The 19,911-nt window shown below is 39.2% G+C and overlaps 1 protein-coding gene across 1 annotated transcript in view; it reads right to left on the reverse strand.

The window, feature by feature from the left end:
- Positions 1-19,911, reverse strand: part of MACF1 (microtubule actin crosslinking factor 1) — a 422,428-nt gene that overhangs the window by 186,675 nt on the left and 215,842 nt on the right. The window contains exons 18-25 of the mRNA XM_044668040.1: positions 17,749-17,853; positions 16,947-17,042; positions 16,111-16,236; positions 12,511-12,663; positions 11,489-11,643; positions 4,026-4,152; positions 3,625-3,808; positions 1,406-1,575 (exon numbers count right to left, since the gene is read on the reverse strand). Of these exons, the coding sequence (XP_044523975.1) occupies positions 1,406-1,575; positions 3,625-3,808; positions 4,026-4,152; positions 11,489-11,643; positions 12,511-12,663; positions 16,111-16,236; positions 16,947-17,042; positions 17,749-17,853 (1,116 nt within the window). The remainder of the gene's footprint in view (positions 1-1,405; positions 1,576-3,624; positions 3,809-4,025; positions 4,153-11,488; positions 11,644-12,510; positions 12,664-16,110; positions 16,237-16,946; positions 17,043-17,748; positions 17,854-19,911) is intronic.

A 19,911-nucleotide genomic window follows, 5' to 3' on the forward strand; every position in this document is an offset into this window, starting at 1 on the left:
GATCTTCCTGAGTTTAAATGTGACCTCAGACACTTACTACCTTGTGAGCCCAGGCAAATCACTTATTCCTTTTTGTCTCAGTTTCCTCATCTGTAAAGTGAGCTGGAGAAGGAAATGGATAGCCACTCTAGTATCTTTGCCAAGAAAAACCTAAACAGGATCATAAAAGAGTCAGGCATAACTGAAATGACTCAACAACAAAGTTCTTTGAGGGTAGAGACTGCCCTTCTCTTTCTGATTGGTATCCCTAGCAACAGTGTCTGGCACATAGTAGGTACTTAATGGCGTTATGGCTAGCTAGTGCTCAGTAAACATATGTGGAATTGATACAAATCTGGAGTTTCTGGATTACGTGATTGATATTAAAGATATCAAAGAAAATTGTATTTTGTTTTGCATGTCTGTGTATGTTCATAAGGGCATATACTGTCTGCACATATGATTTCACTAATGAAAGAAACTCCTTCTATTAATGAAGACTACCAACTGCAATTTATACTCTTGGGGTACTAAAATGTTAAAGGATTTTTCCAGGTTCACAAAGTCATAATATACCAAAGACAAAAGATGACCCCAGATCTTTCTGACTCCAAGACTTTCTAAGGAACTCTCCAGACATTCTATCATACTGTCAAAACAGTCATAGTTCCTACTGAGTTGTCTTGCTCTAGGCCCTAGGGCACAACATTTTAAAACATGCATTCCTTCATTAGTTTAGGAACAATCTAAGTGAACTAAGTATCTAGTGAACAAGAATGTAGTTAAAATAGGAAGGCACCAGACAAATTTGCATTATTAATAATATCTAGCTAGGAATCACTGTTCGTTTGTTCGTTCCTTCCTTCCTATCTATCCTTCTTTCCTTCCTTCCTTCCCTCCTTCCTATCTATCTATCTATCTATCTATCTATCTATCTATCTATCTATCTATCTATCTATCTATCTATTCCCTCTCCCTCAGCTGCATTTGTCTTAATTACTATTTTTATTTATTTCTTTATCATCAATATAAAGTTGATTAGTCAGCCCAGTTAGCACTGCTTGCTCTGGACAAAACATCTAATAATAACTCTGCAAATAAGGAGCCAAAAAGGGCAAGACTTGAACGATTTACACAAAATCTGTTTGCTCCTGAAGGGACAGGAAACCATTTAGAAATAAGAAGATGGAAGCCAATACTCTACATCACTCTCCCAGTAGAAGTCAAGTCTTTATCTTAAGTAAATAAGTATTTACAAGACTAGCTACAGACTTGAATTCCCTATGGAAACTCCTCAAGACCCATGCTTTGACAACCAAAAACCTATGGTTTACTTTCTGAGGCTCTACCCTTCTACTTCCTACCATCTTCAATTCACCCATTAGAGCCCTACATAGGTAGCTCCCAGCCCACTATCAGAGCTGACCTCTTGCTCTGCAATACGTAAAGCGTTGTCTTGTCGAGCATCCTCGTCAGTCCTAGAGCCAGGTGGGGACTGGATACGTCTGATCAGCCTCTGCTCACAGTCCTCCAGACGGAGCCTTATGTTTGTCAGCTCTGAGATATATGTCCTAGCAAATGTCTCATCCTTATCTTCTGTGGAGATACAAAGGTTGAAGTCAATCAATGGCCAACTCAGAATACAACCAAAGCCTACTCCCAAGCATGAGATAAATTTCTTTAGAGAGAGGACAAGAGGCTTAGGATTCAACCTCATATCCTTCTAGAAAGAAAGATTCCGCCCAAAGAGTGCTAAAAGAATGTCTGCCCTTTGATCCAGCCATACCACTGCTGGGTTTGTACCCCAAAGAGATCATAGAGAAAAAGACTTGTACAAAAATATTTATAGCTGTGCTCTTTGAGGAGACAAAAAACTGGAAAATGAGGGTATGCCTTTCAGCTGGGGAATGGCTGAACAAATTGTGGTATCTGTTGGTGATGGGATGCTATTGTGCTCAAAGGAATAATAAACTGGAGGAATTCCATGTGAACTGGAATGACCTCCAGGAACTGATTCAGAGTGAGAGGAGCAGAACCAGGAGAACATTGTACACAGAGAATGATAGATATACTGTGGTACAATCGAACATAATGGACTTTTCTACTAGCAACAATGCAATGATCCAGGACAATTCTGAGGGACTTATGAGAAAGAAAACTATCCACATTCAGAGGAAGAACTATAGAAGTAGAAATTCAGAAGAAAAACAACTGCTTGAACACATGGGTTGATGGGGATATTATTGGGGATATAGATGCTAAACAATCACCTTAGTGCAACTATCAATAATATGGAAATAACGGAAATAGGTCTTGATCAATGATACATGTAAAACCTAGTAGAATTGCATGTAGGCTATGGGAAGAGGGGTTGGGGAAGAGGGAAAGACCATGATCCTAAATTCTATCTATATTGAACTCTTCAGAATTCTTTCAACCATCAAGTGGTTATGAAATAATTATTACTTTTTTGTGAATTTATTATTTCACTGGTACAGAACACACCAAGTAAGGAAATTCCTATTATCAATGTGGACCCCAAATTCCTCTATAGCAGTGATGGTGAACTTATGGCACGTGCCAAAGATGGCACACAGAGTCCTCTCTGTGGGCATGAAACCACCCCACCCCCCTGCCCCAGTTCATTACTAGAAAGGCAGAGGAACTCAGGTGGAGCTTCTCCCTTCCCTCTCTCCCCCATGTCTGATGACATTTTTTCACTTCACCCACCCCTCTGCCCAGCAGCCCAATGGGAATTCACAGAGGGTAAGATGGGCAGCTCACAGGTGACAGAGCTGGAGGGAAGCAGAGTGCTCAGGTCATTCCCCTCCCCCTTCTATACTAGCTGAGAATACTTCTACTTTATCCGCCACTCTGGCCAGTAGCCCAATGGTGCTTTCTCCCTCCCCTTTGTGTGTGTGTGTTGGGGGGGGCCCCCACAGGGCACACCTGGCATGGTGGAGCACACAGTCTCTAAAGATTCATCATCACTGCTCTATAGCATAAAAATCTCAGAAAGTTGCCTGAGGCACTTAAAGGTTAAATGGCTTGTCAGCGCCATGCAGCGAAACCTGTGTTAAAGGCAGGGTTTGAACCTAAGTCTTCCTGAATCCAAGGTTGGCTCTCTATATACAATACCATGGTGAAAAATGCGAACCTGTTATTTCACATAAGAAAGGGGAAGAAGCTTATATAGCAGACCAAAAAGAATCAATATTCAGTATGGTAAAGAAGATGTATTATAGCTCCCTCACTGTAAAGCTGTGTGTGACTCTGCAGGAGATTGATCAACTCTCAGTCTTAGGTTTCTCATTTGCAAAGTCAGAATATGATTACTTATCCTTCTTTCCCAGGGCTATTGTGACAAAGCCTTTTGTAAATTGTAAAGTGCAACATAAATGTAATCCATTAGTATGCTGATCTATTTCTCATGTTGTAGGGGAAAAAGTGCTTCATAAACTATAGGTTGCTATGTAAAGGAGTGCTCCCAAAATGTGATTTGCAGATTTCATGTTTATGTGGCCTTTCTCAACATATATTTATCTTTGATGTTAAAAAGATTAGATTTCATAGGAAGAAAAAAGGAACTAAGTTTAGAGTCCTGTGAGGTTCTCCCTCTCTTAAGATCATCCTTCCCACACCTACCATTCTCCAAGGATTCAGTCAGCTGCTGGTAGTGTCCTTTACAAGAATTCACCTCCTCTTCCAGGTGTAGACGATCACACACTGAGAAGACTGAGGAATCCCGACTGTCTTGTAGGAAATCTTCATAGTGGGTCTGGAGATTCTCCATGACCTGATGGTTCTCAGCAGAGGCCAAGGATCGAAACTAGGAAGTGTGAAAAATCATTTCATAGATTAGGGTCAATCCAGGTTATTTTACTAACATACCTGCTGTTTTCCCTAGCCAAGTAAGCTAGTGTTTTTGTTTCCTAATACTAAATTGATGCTCCAATCAACTGGATAGGCCTCCCATTGGAACCAAAAGAAATTCTTCTAACAAAGCCAAACCAATATCATGTGGAGAGAGGAATCTATCAAATTACCTTTTCCAGGTTCCAGCTCTGCACAAGATCAATGTCCTTCCGCAGATAGTGCCAAGAAATAAGACTTTTGGTATTCACATGCAGCTGATGCCAAAGGGTCATCACCTTCTGATAGGATTGTTCCACTCTGGAAACAATACAGACAAATTACTATGTGGTCAAGGAAGTGCTTATGATGTTCACAAAGGGAAACTTTAAAGTGTTCATTAGGTAAGTTGTGTAACTCTTCATATATTAAAAAGCTCAAGCACTAATCAATGTTTCAGTTTCAGGGAAGGGGAAGACCTGTCTACATTGGCAGAAAGAGCTTCTTTATTTGAAAGTTCCCAAAATCAATGGAATAAAAGTTCCAGTCCCTATAGTGTTCATTAGACATGAACTGCTACAATTGAGTCCTGCTAGTAGTCCTTTACTGGCCATGGGCTACACTTCAGAAACATTCTAGGATTAAAACCAGTTTAGGGGATTAAGTATGCAAAGTGTGCATATGCAGTGAGACATGGACAATGCATGGGTCAGTTTTGCTTGACTGTTTTACTTTGTAGGCAGCTAGATGATACAGTGGAGAATACTGGACTTGAAATCTTGCCCCACACTTAAGAGCTATGTAGCCCTAAGTAAAGTCACTTAACTTCTCCCAGATTCAGTTTCCCCATTTGTAAAATGAGGCTAATAATACCACCTACCTCATGGTTATTGTGGACATTAAAATGAATTAATATATGCAAAGTATTTTGCAAACTTTAAAGTACTATATAAATATGAGACATTATTATTGTTATTTTTAGTTATAAGTGAAGACTTTGGCCAAGGGTTGGTAGTATATTGGAAAATGACTGAGATGTAAAGAATAAAAGGCATCTATAAAAAAAAAAAATAGATGACTTCTTCTCAGTTAAGTACATAGTCAAATACATCTGCAAAGTGTGGTCTTTATATACAATTAGAGTCTTAGACTTAATGGGAAAGGCCCAGGAAAAGGTAAATCTTGCTAACACAATCAGCTGGGGTTTTCATGGAATTCAAGACATTCACAAAATTAAATGTATATGCGTTTTATATATACACACATATTTGCATATACATAAAACTTAGAAATCATATAGCTATATATGCATATTCATAAGTATGTGTAAGATGGAATTAACTCTTCCCTGCCCATTTTTAGATTTAATCACCAGAAGTGTATAAATCTCACTTATCTTTAAGTTCGGGGAGGTCTGAGACCCATGTGTGCGATAGTGGGTGACAAATCAGAATTGACTGACTGCCCCCTAGGCAGTCCTTAGCAAAACTTTAGCTGTAATTGGTCCACGTAAAGTGGAAGGAAGGCACAGAAAGTGACAAAAGGAATGGTCTTTAAAAGTGGCAAGAACTTCCTGTGACGAGGTCTTTGGCCTTCAACTTGAACTTGAAGGAGCTGCGGCTTGGGACCTCAGACTGCTCTTGGATTTTCCCCTTAGAACTACCATGAGGATGAGTGAAAAAGACTGACTCCTTTTCCTAGCTTTTCTGAGAGGCCTCCAGAAAAGGCCCCTCATCTTGGAGGAGGCCTCGTGGCTAAAACCCTTATGTAATTTACCTCTGGGCCCCCTTTGCTGGGGCCTCTGAAGCCCTGCCTGGTTCGAACTGGCCAGAGTAATTCTCTTCTCTCTCTGATTTCCTTAGTTTCACTCTTTCCCTCTATTTTATAAATAAATTGCTAGTCATTCTGACTTAAGTAATATTCACAGTGACCACATTCCTCATAAATTTAGTCCAAAACCTTTAATATTTACCCCTTACATATGCCCTCCATTAAATCTTTCTCCATTGCCTCAGCGTGGCATGTGGGTGATATTCTATGTTCTTGGAGACCAGGTTTGTGGCAAAATAGAAAAACTTATAACCTGACAACAGATTGTATTGTCTGAGAACCAGCCAAGTAAAGTAGATCCAGATTCATCACTGAACAGTTGTGGTTACCAGATGATAATTTTAGGGCAACAGCAACTCATAAAGACATCATGCTAGATAAGAAGGATCTGTAATCTCTACTAGTGGAAGAAGTATTCTATCCACTATAGAGGCAGATTGATGAAATCACAGGCCTTTGGAGTAATAACACACATAACAGTTTGATGTAGAATCTGTTGAGATTGGAATCTGTCATTCAAGTCCTGTTTCAGACACTCATTAGCATTTGTGTGACATGGGGCATATAGCTTAACCTCTCAAAGTACTGATTTTTCATCTGTGATGGAAATCAAATGAATAGATAATATACATAAAAAAACTTTCAAAACGTTTTAGTGCTATATAAACAGAAGCCATTATGATGATGATGATGATGATGATGATGACTGTACTAATAAAAATAATACTTATTCTTCAATTCTAAAATACTTCAGAGATCTGCAATATTGTCAGTGTTGCTATTCCCTAGACCAGTGATGGCAAGCCTTTTAGAGACCGTGTGCTATGCCCTGTTCCCCCAATGAGTGCCAGGTGCACACCCCCCACCCTTACCCCACACAGGGGAGGGAGGAAGCACTCCTATTAGGCTGCTGGCCAGAGGGGTGGGTAAAGCGAGGAATGTCCTCAGAGTAGGTGAAATGGGAGAGGAGAGTAGCTGAACTGCTCTGCTCCCCTCCACCTCTGGCTCCTATGGGCTGTCTACCTTAGCCTCTGTATACTCTCATTGGCCTGCTGGACAGAGGAGAGAGGTGATGTAAAAAAAAAAAATGTCATCAGGCACAGTGGAGAGGAAGAGAGGAGCAACTCTGCCTGAGTCCCTCTGCTTTTTTTGGGGGGTGGGGGGAAGGGGAGACACACAGCACACATGTCCACAGAGAGTGCTCTGTGTGTCATCTTTGGCATCCATGCCATAGGTTCACCATCACTACCATAGACCAATGCAAATTACAACTTACTCCCTAACACCTTAGCACATGGCCTCTTCAGAGTTGTAGTGGTCAAAAAAGTAATTGCCCTCTGGCCACACTAATGGCAAGTCCCTCCAGACTTAGCTAGTCTGATCCTCAGATAACAGACATAAAGTACTATCACCAAGCTTGTATTCAAAGACTTTCTACACTAGTAGGAACTGCCAGAATTTCAATTTGATTGCAAAGGCCTATAAAATCCAGGGTAACCTGCACATCACAATGAGGAAGGAAAAGGATCTTTGTAAATATATGTATCAATAAACTCATCATTTAAAATTTATTTTCAATCAATTATCATTCTCTACTGGAATGGAGCAACAAGAATGGACAATGGGGAAAATGATTATTGTTTGCAATAGGTAAATGAGTACGAAGGAAGTGCGAGAGTATCCAAAGGGAGATAAAGAATAGGTATGTAACAACAGCAAGGCTAAACAGAATGAGCACTGAACACCTGAGCCGTAGTTCTAAATGGTCACTTGCTATGTGAACCTGACAAATCACTTGCAACTGGTGGCACAAGGGATAGAGTTCTGGGCCTAGAATCAGGAAGATTTGAATTCGAATCTGGCTCTCAGACACATAATAGCTATATGACCTTAAGTAAGTCATTTAACCTGTATGCCTCAGTTATGTTAAGTATAAAATGGGAATAATAATAGCACCTCTTTCCTAGTGTTGTTGGGAGGATCAAATGAAAATATTTGTAAAGCACATAGCATAATGTCTAACATATAGTAAATGCTACATAAATTCTGCTATTCTCATTATTCCTTAATCTGAATTTATAAAATGTGAATGATAATACTTCACATATTTGTTGCGAGAATTAAATAATGTAAGAGATAGAAAGGGTTTTGAAAACAGTAAAGGCCTCTAATCTAATGATAAAAATGTGATTTTACATGTAACTGGGGAAAAATAATTATTTTTTAAAAACAGTTATTGTGAATATTACCATGTTGATTTGATTTTGTATTTCTTTAAAGAACTAGGTATTTCTAACCCACGTATCTAATTCCCTTTGGATTGGGAATCAGGAGACCCAAGTCCTAGTTTAAATTCTGACACTAACTAGTTTGTGACCTTTTAAAAGCACTGGACTTCTCTGGGCCTTGGTTTCCTTGTCTGTAAAAGTAATGAGTTGATTAAATGCTCTTAATATTCCTCTTATTCTAAATTCTATAAGGCTGTCTTTCATTATGTCTGGAGAATCCCAGATTGCAAGTTCCATGAGTACAGGGAACACATCTGATCTAAATTCTGTGTCTTTTGCAGTGTCTAGTGTCTGTATTTAGAAGAACTTAATAAATGTTTACTGAATTTTGCAACCAAATCCCTCAGCTGTGTTTCTTCCTTTTCTCTCTTCAAGTGATCATCGATCTGTTCACTTGTTTATATCTTGTAGTCTCCCAACAAAACTAAGCTTCTTGAGGATAGGGACTATTTGCCACTCTTTTGTCTTTATACCTCCAAAAATTTGCAAGGTTCTTTGCACTTAGTAAAAAGCTTGCTGGATTAGACAAGAACAAGAATTTTGAAGGGTGAAGAATAAATTACCAAATAAAGAGAACCCCTACTGATGCTAACCCAAAACCATGGAAGCCTGCTCCAGAAAGATGTTCCCATGTTTCAGAAGACACATGTTTTCGGACAGCTCAACTACATCAAGAACAGAGGTTCTTAACTTAGAACCCATGTTTTCAGGGAGGCTGTAAACTTGGATAAAAAAAATCTGCATCTTTATTTTCACAACCTTTAACTGAAATTTAGCATTTCCTTCAATTATTTAAAAACCCAATTCTGAGAGAAGGGGTACATAAGCTTTTCTAGATTGCCAAAGAGATCCATCTGTGACACAAAAAAGTTAAGAACTCCTGATGTTGGGGCAGGCCATGATTTAACTTGGGAGGCAGCAGATGACTTTCAAAATCTCTGTTTCTAAAGGTAATGTTAGAATGAATTTGCATTCTCAAGAGAGATCTTCCTCATGGTAAAAAAAGGTACCCAGAAACTCAATGGGAATTGGGGGGAGAAGGGCACTGGGGTAGCTAAGGAGTCATCTCAGGATTAAAAAAAAACCACTCCGATAATTGTACAAAACAGATAAAACAGCTGACTTTATATATCTCTATATGTCTAAGTGTATAAGTATTCTCTGTTACTTTATCCTTGATCTATAAGAAAACAGAGTAAAAAATAACCACAATCAGCTAATATTAATCTTGTTTAAGTGTTTACTTACAATGCACAATGCATATTTCCACACTACTTTGTAGGTTATAAAGTACTTTCTTTCCAAATGTCCTGTGAAGACCAAGATGGCAGCTTAGTAGTGGTGAAAGCTTAAATTGCTCTGACTATCCTTCCATACTAATCTTTAAAAACCACCTCAAAATGACAGGACTCAAAAACAAACAGCAAGGTATGCAGGGGCTTGCCCACTGAACCCAACTTGAAAGGTAGGCAAAGAGAATTGATTTTCATAGGATAAGGGGGAACTGGAAGCAAAACTGCATATAGTGGAGTGCTGGTTGCCTCCTCTCTCCAGCCCTAACCCACCTACTTTCACTAGGTTCTGTGATTGGGTATAGGCTAACTTCGGGATCCTGGGATGGGGGCTACACCAGCAAAAGAGCAACTCAGACCCACCCCCTTGAAGTCCCAGGCTCTGGCACCAGCCAGCAATGAGGCCAGGAAGTCCATAGTACTGGGCCTTTTCAAGTCTCTCCAGCTGCGCCAAAGATGTAAACCCAGGGCAAAACCCTGCAAGCCAGGAGAAGAGACAGATTAAGCAAGCAGCTTTAGAATTCCCAGTCCACAGGCCAAAAAAAAAAAAAAGGCTGAGAAAATGAGCAAAAACATGTAACACTTGAAAATTTCTATAGGAACAAAGAACGAAGGCCAGAACCAACAAGAGATTATGAGATCCAAGCAACCACATGCAAAACTTTTAAAAAGAAAAAAATGGGAATTGGTTTCAAGCTCTGGAAGAAATCAAAAAGGAATTTAAAAAATCAAATTAGACAGATTGAAGAAAAATGGGAAAAAGAAATTAAAGTAATGCAAAGAAGAAAAAAGCTAAATGTCCTATGATACGGGTAGTTCAAGACTTATTGTTTTCATTTTACAATTGAATCAACTATGGCTCAGAAGAGGAAAAACAATATGCCTCCACTGTCAAAGAATGTATACTTTTTCCTTAAAAGTAAATCTCAAGAACTCCCCAAATGTTTGCTAGGTTACACTGGTTAGCTCTCTAGTCACAATCAGGAAGCTGCAGGCACCAGAGACAGAATTCTCTTTCATCTGGGTAGAAGCTAGTAGACTTCTACTGTCTCTATTTCTTCCAGTGGAGGGAAATAATCATTTTTACAGACTCAGACACTTGAAAGGTACCTGACAGAGCATGTGGTACAGATAAGATATGAATATCATTCCCTTCTAAAATATTCCTCTCCCTAGTGATCTAGTGGTTAGGATTTGAACTCTCACTGCTATGGACTAGGTTTGATTCTCTGTCAGGGAGTCAGGGGCAACTAGGTGGCCCAATGGATATAGTACTAGGCTTGTAATAAGGAAGATCTGAATTTAAAACTGATCAGACACTCACCCACTAAATTCACAAAATAATAGCAACAGACATATACAGCCCTTTTAGGCAAGGGTAGAGAAGCAGTATGAAAAGAAGGCTGGACCTGACAGAAAACTTGCACTAACTTGCCATTTGACTTGGATCAAAACACTTCCACTTTCTGGTCTATAAAGTCTAGAGGCATCAAATGAAGGAGTTTGATGAAATTATCTTAAAGGTACCTTTTAGCTCTAAGTATTCCATCACGATGAAGATAATAACATTACATTTAGATACTACTTACAGTTTATAAAGATTTTTTTTAAGTGCTTTAGTAGCACAAATCTAATTATCCTCATTTTATAAGAAAATAAGGCTAGTAAAAGTAAAGTGACTAGCCTAGGGCTAGGAAGAAGTAAAGGCAAGACTAGAACCCAGATTTCCTCACTCCAAACTCAAGGCTCCTTCTATAGTCCATTGTCTCTGACTAAGCACAAAAGAAAGAAAAGAAGAAATACCAATTCATTTCAACTTACAACAGGTGGCACCCCTTTAAAAGCTCAGGTAACCCAATAATGCTATGGCTTGAAACATCTTGTTTCTTTATCAACAAGGTTATTTAAAAACATGAATAGTTTGTTGTTTTAACATATATGTTAAATATAGAAAATTATAATCTTAGAAGATGAGAAACCTCTTAAAAGTACCTCTGTAGTTTCAATCTTCTAGAGACTTAAAATATATTCATTCATATGTACATATAGTAAAGACAAGCCATGCTGAGCTCTCTTTTGAGCTGAGGAACAATATGCTAGCCAGAGTTAACAAAATTAAAAACTAATAGCTGCTAAAAGGTCTCTATCATAAAAGAAGTGCCAGATCCAACTGACAAGATTAGCAGCTGTGGAGAGTGTGAAATCAAGCAGGACAGAAAGCATCAATCTGCCATGGAGAGGAAGTACCTGTTGGCCACCTCAATGGCATCTGTGTTGGGGGGAGGAATGAGGAAGCACACAGAGGGCACCATGGCCTCGTTTCCTGTGGGGCTGATCACCTTCCACTTGGTCCGCTGGGAATTATCTTCCAGTACACACTCATCATTCTTGTAGATGGTGATCTATGGAAACAAGGAAAGCAAGTTTACAACAACAGAAAAAACAACAAAAGGCAGATTAGTCTGGAAGGCATGAAGAAATGGCCTGGGAGACACATTCAGAGTGATCTAAACCTGAAATATTTAACTTGACATTTGGGGGGAAAAAATCCACACTAACATTCACACCTCAGGAAAGAGTGATGAATTGTGTAAATCATGTTAACATCCTGCTTGTGATAGAATCCCAGGGCTGGAAAAGTGTTATGAGAGGGCATTTAGGGCAGATCCTGTCCAGAATACAAGCCTTCTCTACAATACCCTCAAGAAGGAGTCATCCAATGCTGACTGGATACCATGTTAAGTACAGACAGAGGTGATACCTAATATGTAGAAGGCTTAGTTTCTGCCCTCCAAGGATTTTACTTGATAATTTTTTCCTTTATAACTACAACCACCAAAAAAGATGGAAAATGTTATCACATTTTTCTCATTGTAGGACATGTGATAGTTTTTTTTTTTCCTTGAGAAAATATATGTAGGGCTCATCTTTCTTGGGAGAGCGGCTAGGAACTGTCATTTTACAAAGGAAGAAACTGAGACACATGTTAAGTGTCTTGGGAGAGATTTAATATTTCTATTTCCAGGGTTCTATTCCCAGAATGTATTGGCATATTCTAAATAAAAGACTGTTCTACCCACTTCTTCATCTCTTTTTTCCTAAACTCTCTCTCGATTAGCCTACCATCACCAATTACTGAAGGCAATGTGACCTTGAGGTTTTTTATCTCTGTTAGTCTTCTTCTTACCCTTCTATCCTGAAACCAACATTTTCTTTCTCTCTCTCCAGTCCTTCATAATGAACTAGAGGGTTTTCCTCCGTCTGCTCACCTCAATCTGCCGGTAGTCACAGATAGCCTTGATGGAGATGGTGCTCGCTAGCACATGGTCTGGATTTCGTGGCTTCAGCTGAATGATGGTTTTTGATCTCCCCACTAGACTGGCAACGGAACTCTTTGAATGAATGAGTTGCTCCTTTTCATCCTACAAAACAGGAAGAAAAAAATACAAACATAAATGTTTCTAGTTAAGTGACTAACAGTCAACTAGGATAACCTAATAACCCACCCAAGCCCTGCAAGAGAAAGCCACCTCATGGACACGGATCCTTTATGGAGCTCTTAGAGAAATAGAGGACTGAGGGAACAAGGAGAGAACATTTCTGTCTTTTCACCAAGTGCTAGAGCACCTGAGTTTTATAGCTCTCTTTCCCTCTGTTCCCTTCCCCAATAATCATAAATCCACATGCAAAAAAAAAAAAAGAAGGAAGGAAGGAAGGAAGGAAGGAAGGAAGGAAGGAAGGAAGGAAGGAAGGAAGGAANCAAAAAAAAAGAAGGAAGGAAGGAAGGAAGGAAGGAAGGAAGGAAGGAAGGAAGGAAAGAAGGAAAGAAGGAAGGAGAAAATGAGAATACTGATAATAGTAAAACAGGCTTTTACTGACAGAACCGAGCTGTTCCAACCAATCTGTGAGAGGCTGGAGAGTTATACTCAATTGTCAGTCTTGTAGAACAGAAGTCTATCCTCCAAACTATGCTAAAAGAACACCATTTCTTAAATTAGAAAAGCTCATATAGAAGCTCAGAAAAGCTCATGAATCTAACTTCTTGGATTATGACTGAAGCAAGGGTATCATGGTTAGACAAATAATTTAATTATATCAATTAATTATGGCTTTTAAGACCTTGCAACTTTAGTGATTTGGAAAAATTTAGTTATAGTTTAAGAGAAAGAACATATAGAAGAAACTCTCAAGACCCTACTAACCCAATTATCTCACAAACACATGAGCTTCTTAAAACAGAACTGATTAACAACATAATGCCAATTCCATTGGAGGATAGAGTATAACTTCAATTTATTAGGCAGGATGATTCAAGCCCATTTTGAGGAATAAAAGCCCCCAGAAGAGGTAGGAATAGATGTGATGAGGGGTAGAGTTAATAATGCAAAGAAATGCCATTATTGAATTAAGAATATTCAGGAAAAGAATAAGAAATTCTGAACTACCTGTGCCTGTCCCAGGGAGCATGATTGAAAAAAATACAACTTTAACTCATTACTTAAAAAAGAGGAATGGAATATATGAGGGAGGCAGCCATACTGTTCCATGCTTGAAGTCTGGTCTACCCATCTCAGCCTTCTGGCATTAAGCATGTCAATTTCTGTCTAACCAACATCCATAGGTCTCCATTTCCAGAGATCAAGTGCTAAGCAAAGAGAACTCTGAAAAGAACCAGAAACCAAGAGAGATGCCCCCGAACATGACAGCTTGAGAGTACAAGCAGAGGAGCAGACCCAGGTGATTCCGTGAACCCGAACACTCCGCCAACCTGATGTCCCTGACCTGGAAAGGAGGGAACATAGCGACTCTCTAGAATTGGAGAGATGATAACAATTGCAAAAGAGTTAGTCTGTGGAAAGAGGGTGATGATACTGGGTACCATCTGCCTCCTTCATGTTTGTAGCCCCTCCAAATAAGTAAGGACTTAACAGCTATAATCTAGGAAGAAATCTCTTAAGTGGCTAATCATCCCCTAATCAAGAATAATAAATAATATTCACCAGGGTAAAACACCTAATATGGATGTTCATACTGAACCCCTCAGGGTGCTTTTTAAAAGACTAGGGTCACAGATGCCCAGTTGTTACCCAAACCACAGCAAGTGAATACCACACTTTAAGTCACTTCTGTACTCTTACTGGGAGCCCTCTATTGAAATGTTCTGCCTCTACATCTTAAGCCTCCACCCCCTCAGCCTCACACAGAGATAATCACCTGTAACAGATGACCATATAAAATCAAGTGTATCAAACATTTGTAAAACTTAAGAGCAGTACATTAACACTGGCTAGAGTGAGTGTATGTGTAAGAGAGAGAGAAAGAGGGACAGGGAGAGGAGAAAGGAGACAAGAGAAAAGAGGAGCGGAGAGGAGAGAGGAAGAGAGAGAAAAGGTCATTAGGAAGAAAGAAGATTGGCATACATCAAGGAGACACCCATACCATTGAATTCTTGAAGTATGATCTACTCATCCCAAGCTCTTAGCATTAAGCAGGTCAATTTTTGTCTCACCAATAAACATGGGTCTCCACTTCCAGAGATTTATGTGTGGGGTTTATAAGTAGGTTGGTGGTGGGCTATACAAAAACAGTAAAAGATTGTAGACTGAGCAGTTCCACCCTCAGGAGAGTCATATTTATCAGTTATGGGACTCCAGCACTTTGCCCATTTTCACATTTGTAAAACTAAATTGATGCCTGTAGTGCCTATCTCAGAGAGAAGTTATGAGGATCAAATGAGAAAATGTAGATAAAAGTCCTTTGCATACCTTAAAGCATTTTATCAGTATCATTAGCTATTATTACTCTTCATTCATTCTGAACTGCAGCTTGGGCCTGTCTATCCCTGACAACACTAAATAATGTCTATTGGCATTTAATCACAGAGCAGTCCTGCTCATGTTGGTTGTATTACTAGGCCTCTTGAGAGACTAATTTTCAAGGACAAATGAGCATAAATAGCATTTGGATTAAGTATAAGTCTGTTTTAGACCCTTCCAAGATAAAGTGACATAATGGACATGCAAGGGCTTAGAGAAGTTAGAAATTCAATACAGGCATTATTTTACCAAACACTATGCATGCTTTTGTTGAACTACATACAAATTACATTTAAACTCCGAGCATGATAAAGGCCAAATTCCTATTACCTTATAGTTCACAGAGAAGAGGGCCTCTGAAAAATTGAGCATAAATTTAGGTTTCATCATTTATATATAGCTCACAACTTTCCCTCTGCCTAGCTGAGAATGAAGAGTGCAATTTCACACTGAGTCTCTCTGCCTCTGCTCTATCTCATCTTCTGCTCCAACAATCAGATTAAAAGAAAGCTGCCACAAAGAGGGTATGATCAGCACTGAGTGGTGCTTAGGAGATGCCTTGGACCACATGTCAATGATCTACCCCTGGAATCTCATCAACAATGTAGGCAAAGAAGGACATTGGCATTTTGAAAAGTCCATGTGGTGGTAAAGTCCAAGTGCCAAAAAAGTGTTACATTTTTTAATTGTGTGGCCCCAGACAAGGAATATCACCATGCAGGGCTTCTGATTCCTTATCTGAAAAATGAGGAAAATAATACTCCTATCTATTTCAGAGAGTTGCTGTGAGGACAATGATCTGTAAACATTAATGTGTTATAAAAATGTGACTGATCAATAACTTCTGCAAAGCAATACAAAGAGAGAAGAACAGAAAAAACAAGGAAGGGACAGAAGGAAACTGACTGCTTACACTGCTTATTGAATAATAGCCCACATATCATCAAGTTGACCCTACTTCTAAGGAATACTCCAAAGCAGAAAGAGATTCTGATTTTCATGGCACTTTATGAAGGAAGAAAGCATCCGAGATGATATTCTGGCAACACCCACCATGGAGTCCTGGAGGAGGTCTTCGAGGCGGGACAAGCTGGTGTTGTGGTCACAGGAATACTTCCGTTTGATAGAGTCGTGTAGGTTCTTCAAGAATGTTTCTAGGTCTTTTGCATCACTAAAAAACTGTAGAGACACAATGGGGCAAATGGATGCATTGTGCTCAGCACAACAGTAAATACTAAGTGCTAGCTGAGGAGTGCTGCCACCAAAGCAGAATGGGGTCTGCTTGGTACACTGGGGCTGTAACAAGTCATTACTCAAAAGAGAAAACAAAAGCACAAAATGAAATCCTTGAAATTCTCTCTCTGTCAATCATTAATGATGACAAACAAAAAGCCCACAACAACTCCTACTGCTCTTCCTTTGGAAAATCCCAGTTCCTATCCTTTGGCTTTCAATACTGCCCTCTGCAATGTACACTATCTGAAATGGAGAGGCTCATGCTACAGGAGCCATATCTCTCCTAGTCTCAAGAGAAGAAGAGAGCTACAGTTGGGTTTGGACATCTGATAATCCAATTACCTATCTGGGAATAAGCAGCAGAGAATCCAACATAATTTAGGAGGCAATCAGAGCTCTCTGAGAAAGGGTTCAGCATGGTCAAGTAGGTACAGGAAAGCATATGGGGAGGGGAAATGGTCTCCTTTCTCATAGAAAGCAATTACCAATTCAAACAGGAAATTCCTCATTTTGGAGCAAAACCCACCACAGACAGCAGCTGAAGTCCTCCCCACCCAGACTGAAATCTGATACAATTAGCATTCTCTTCACATGATATTTATTATCTTCCTCACTCTCTTCTCTCTGTGGATTCTACCCCCCAGGCTTTGTACCTGAAAGTAAGTGCTATTCTCCTTCACATGGTGCTCCACACAAAGGCACAGCTGTTTCATCCACTGCCACTGAGACTGGATAGCAGCACTGTATGCCTTGAAAAGAGAAGAAAGAGTACTAGGTGTTATAGCAAAAAACACCTAAGTCTTAACACAGATGATGGGTACTGTGTTAAGTGGAGATTGAACAATGGGCAAAAGGGATGCACACAAAGAGAAAAGCTTAGTAGACACAGCCTTAGGGCTTTCCATAAAGAATAGTTTTCCTTTCAGCCAACATGGAACTGATGGATGGAGCTACATAGGAAAACCCTCTACTCTATGACATTTCTGCTAAAAGATCCTATATGCTTTTTGTAGGCATGAGGAGCACCCTATTCTGTCAGATTTTGGACTAAAACATCATATTAACACAAACATTTTAATAATAATTATCATTATTATTATAAATTAATAACAGAGTATTCTTTTCCTGGACAGCTAGTTAAAAGAAATGGCCTTGGCTATGTGACCCTGGGTAAGTCACTTAACTCTGTTTTCCTTGCCCTTGCCCTTCTGGCATAGGGTTATTACTAAGACAAAAAAAAGAAAGAAATGACCTGTCTCACTCTCAAAAGCAAGAGTCAAAGTCTCCTCTGTTTTTGTTTATTTTTTGTGGTTTTTTTGTTACTATTCCTTTCCTCAGAGAGGCAAATAGTTCAGAGTCTGGCAGAGGAAACAAACACTTTGGATTTATAGACCTTTCTTCCAAAGGTCTCTGGGCACTTGAAAACATATTACCATTCCTTCTTCAGCAACATACCTCAACGGTCTGCTTTGCTGGGTGGTTCTCCAGTGACAGCAACTCCGCTGTATCTTGTAGAGACCTGAAAACATCTTGTTTATCATCTAGTTCCATGGTTAGCTCCTGAAAATGAAATTTAATTTTATTCAGTAAGTATTTAATGAAAGCCTATTGTGTTAAGCAGTTTAGTCCACAAAGGATGAGAACATGTGTCCTTGTTCTTGAGCCCCATAGAGATAACACATGACAAATATGAAACTGAAATAACTGAAACCATAAATGTCTAGGTGATGTTTCTAATAAATGATAGGTTTTTTTCAGAGGAGAAAAAATTAACATGATCTAAAGAAATTCACAGAATCTTTAGGAAGGAGATAAGACCCAAGTAGATCTTTGAAAGGTTCAGGCAAGCATAAGAGGGTGGGGATATCATGAGCAAAGGCAAGGAGACTCCCATAGGTGATAATGAGAAAAACAGCCTGGCTAAGGTGGTGTTTTATTGTTATAGAAGAGTAGAAACTAAAGCTGGTTAAGCAAGTAGAAACAGACTGTAGAGGGCAAGGATGAAGAGCTTGGACTTGATCCTAGAGGCAATGGTGAACCACTAAAGGTTCCCAGGGAGGGGAGAGAAATGAGACAAAAATGATGTTTTCAAATATGATGTTTTAGGGAGATTATCTGGAGACGGAAAAAATGGAAACAAAGGAGACAAGTTCCAAAGTTATTCTTATTAATCCAGACATGAAGTAACTAGGGACGAACTAGGGAAAGGAATAGAAGGATGAATTTTCAAAAAATTTTTGAAGAATGTATAGGACTTGTTGAGTGACTATATATATGGGATGAAAGTAAAGGTAGTCAACACAAATTCTAAGAGAAAGGCCCTAGGGAGCTGAATGCCATTGAGAAAGATAAAAAGTTGAGTAGAAAAGTGACGTAGCTAAATCTTGAAGAAGGGACATCAGAGTAGAAATATCATATGGGCAATAAGAGAAACATACACCCAATACTGCAAAGAGATTAGGATTAGAGAAGCAGAGTCAATAGTCATCCACATACTGGCAAGAGCCAAAACCATAAAAACAGATTAGTTCTCCAAAGGAAAGAATACAAAGGGCTGAGATCCAAAAATTAAATTTGGAAAATGCTCACCATATTAAGAGGTAAGAAGAAATGAGGAAGAAAAAACAGGAAAGAAGGCAGAGAAGCAAAGGACACAACACAAGTCGAAAAAAGCTACAGGAGAAAGAGTGGTGAACAGTATGAGATGCTACTGAGAAGGAGAACCCAGAAGACCAGTGGGATTTGCCAACACGTTCAAGATAATATTTTTGATGAAGAATGAAGACATATTTCAGAGGATTAAGGAAAGAAAGATTGGTGAGACATTGCTAGGTCTTGTTTAAAAGCAGATATTAGGAAAGAAGTTGATGAAAGAAGTTAAAATAAAACATGCTTGAGAGAGTAGGGAGAAGTGAAGGGGTAGGGGGAGTATCTTCAGGAGTCACTCAGTGAGGTGAACTTTGAGAGAGCCGTTCTCCTCTGAAGTTAAATTGAAATTATGTGAGGATTGGCAAATTGTGATGTGAAGGTTGACAAAGGAGTTTACATGTGATAACTTGTAGCTCATCTGTACACTAAGAAATAACACTAATAGTGGAGGGAGACAGGTACTAAGGTCTTGAAGAGATCAAGATTATCTGCTACAAAGAAGTCACATGAAGTAAATTTAAGAGAGGAAAAGAACTAATACTTTTTACTTGTGAGTAAGCATTGCCCCTCTACATACAAAATAAGTACCTAAATTCCTAAGTGTTTTCTGACTTCTGTAACTAGCAATTTTACACATGCATTCAGTCTTATAGCCTCTGATTTTAGCTTGTTTTTCTTGCCAACTATGTATCAAGTTCAATTGTTTCCACACAGACATCTAAGTGTTGTAAATATACCCTCTAGATTTCATTGTCCACCTTGTATCAAAGCTCTGAATACTCAACTCTAGTTACACTTCTGTCCTAAACCTCACTAACCAAACAGGAAAGTAGGGCAAGGACCTCCCCCACATCCCCATTAAAACTTAAATGCTACAAAAACTAATTGCTAAGACTCCAGAAGATTTTGAAACCTTTCCCTCTAAATGAATAAAGATCCCATCCAGGTCATTCAGGTTTACTCATCTGG

Source organism: Gracilinanus agilis, chromosome 3 (genome assembly GCF_016433145.1).
Source record: "Gracilinanus agilis isolate LMUSP501 chromosome 3, AgileGrace, whole genome shotgun sequence".
Taxonomy (NCBI): Eukaryota; Metazoa; Chordata; class Mammalia; order Didelphimorphia; family Didelphidae; genus Gracilinanus; species Gracilinanus agilis.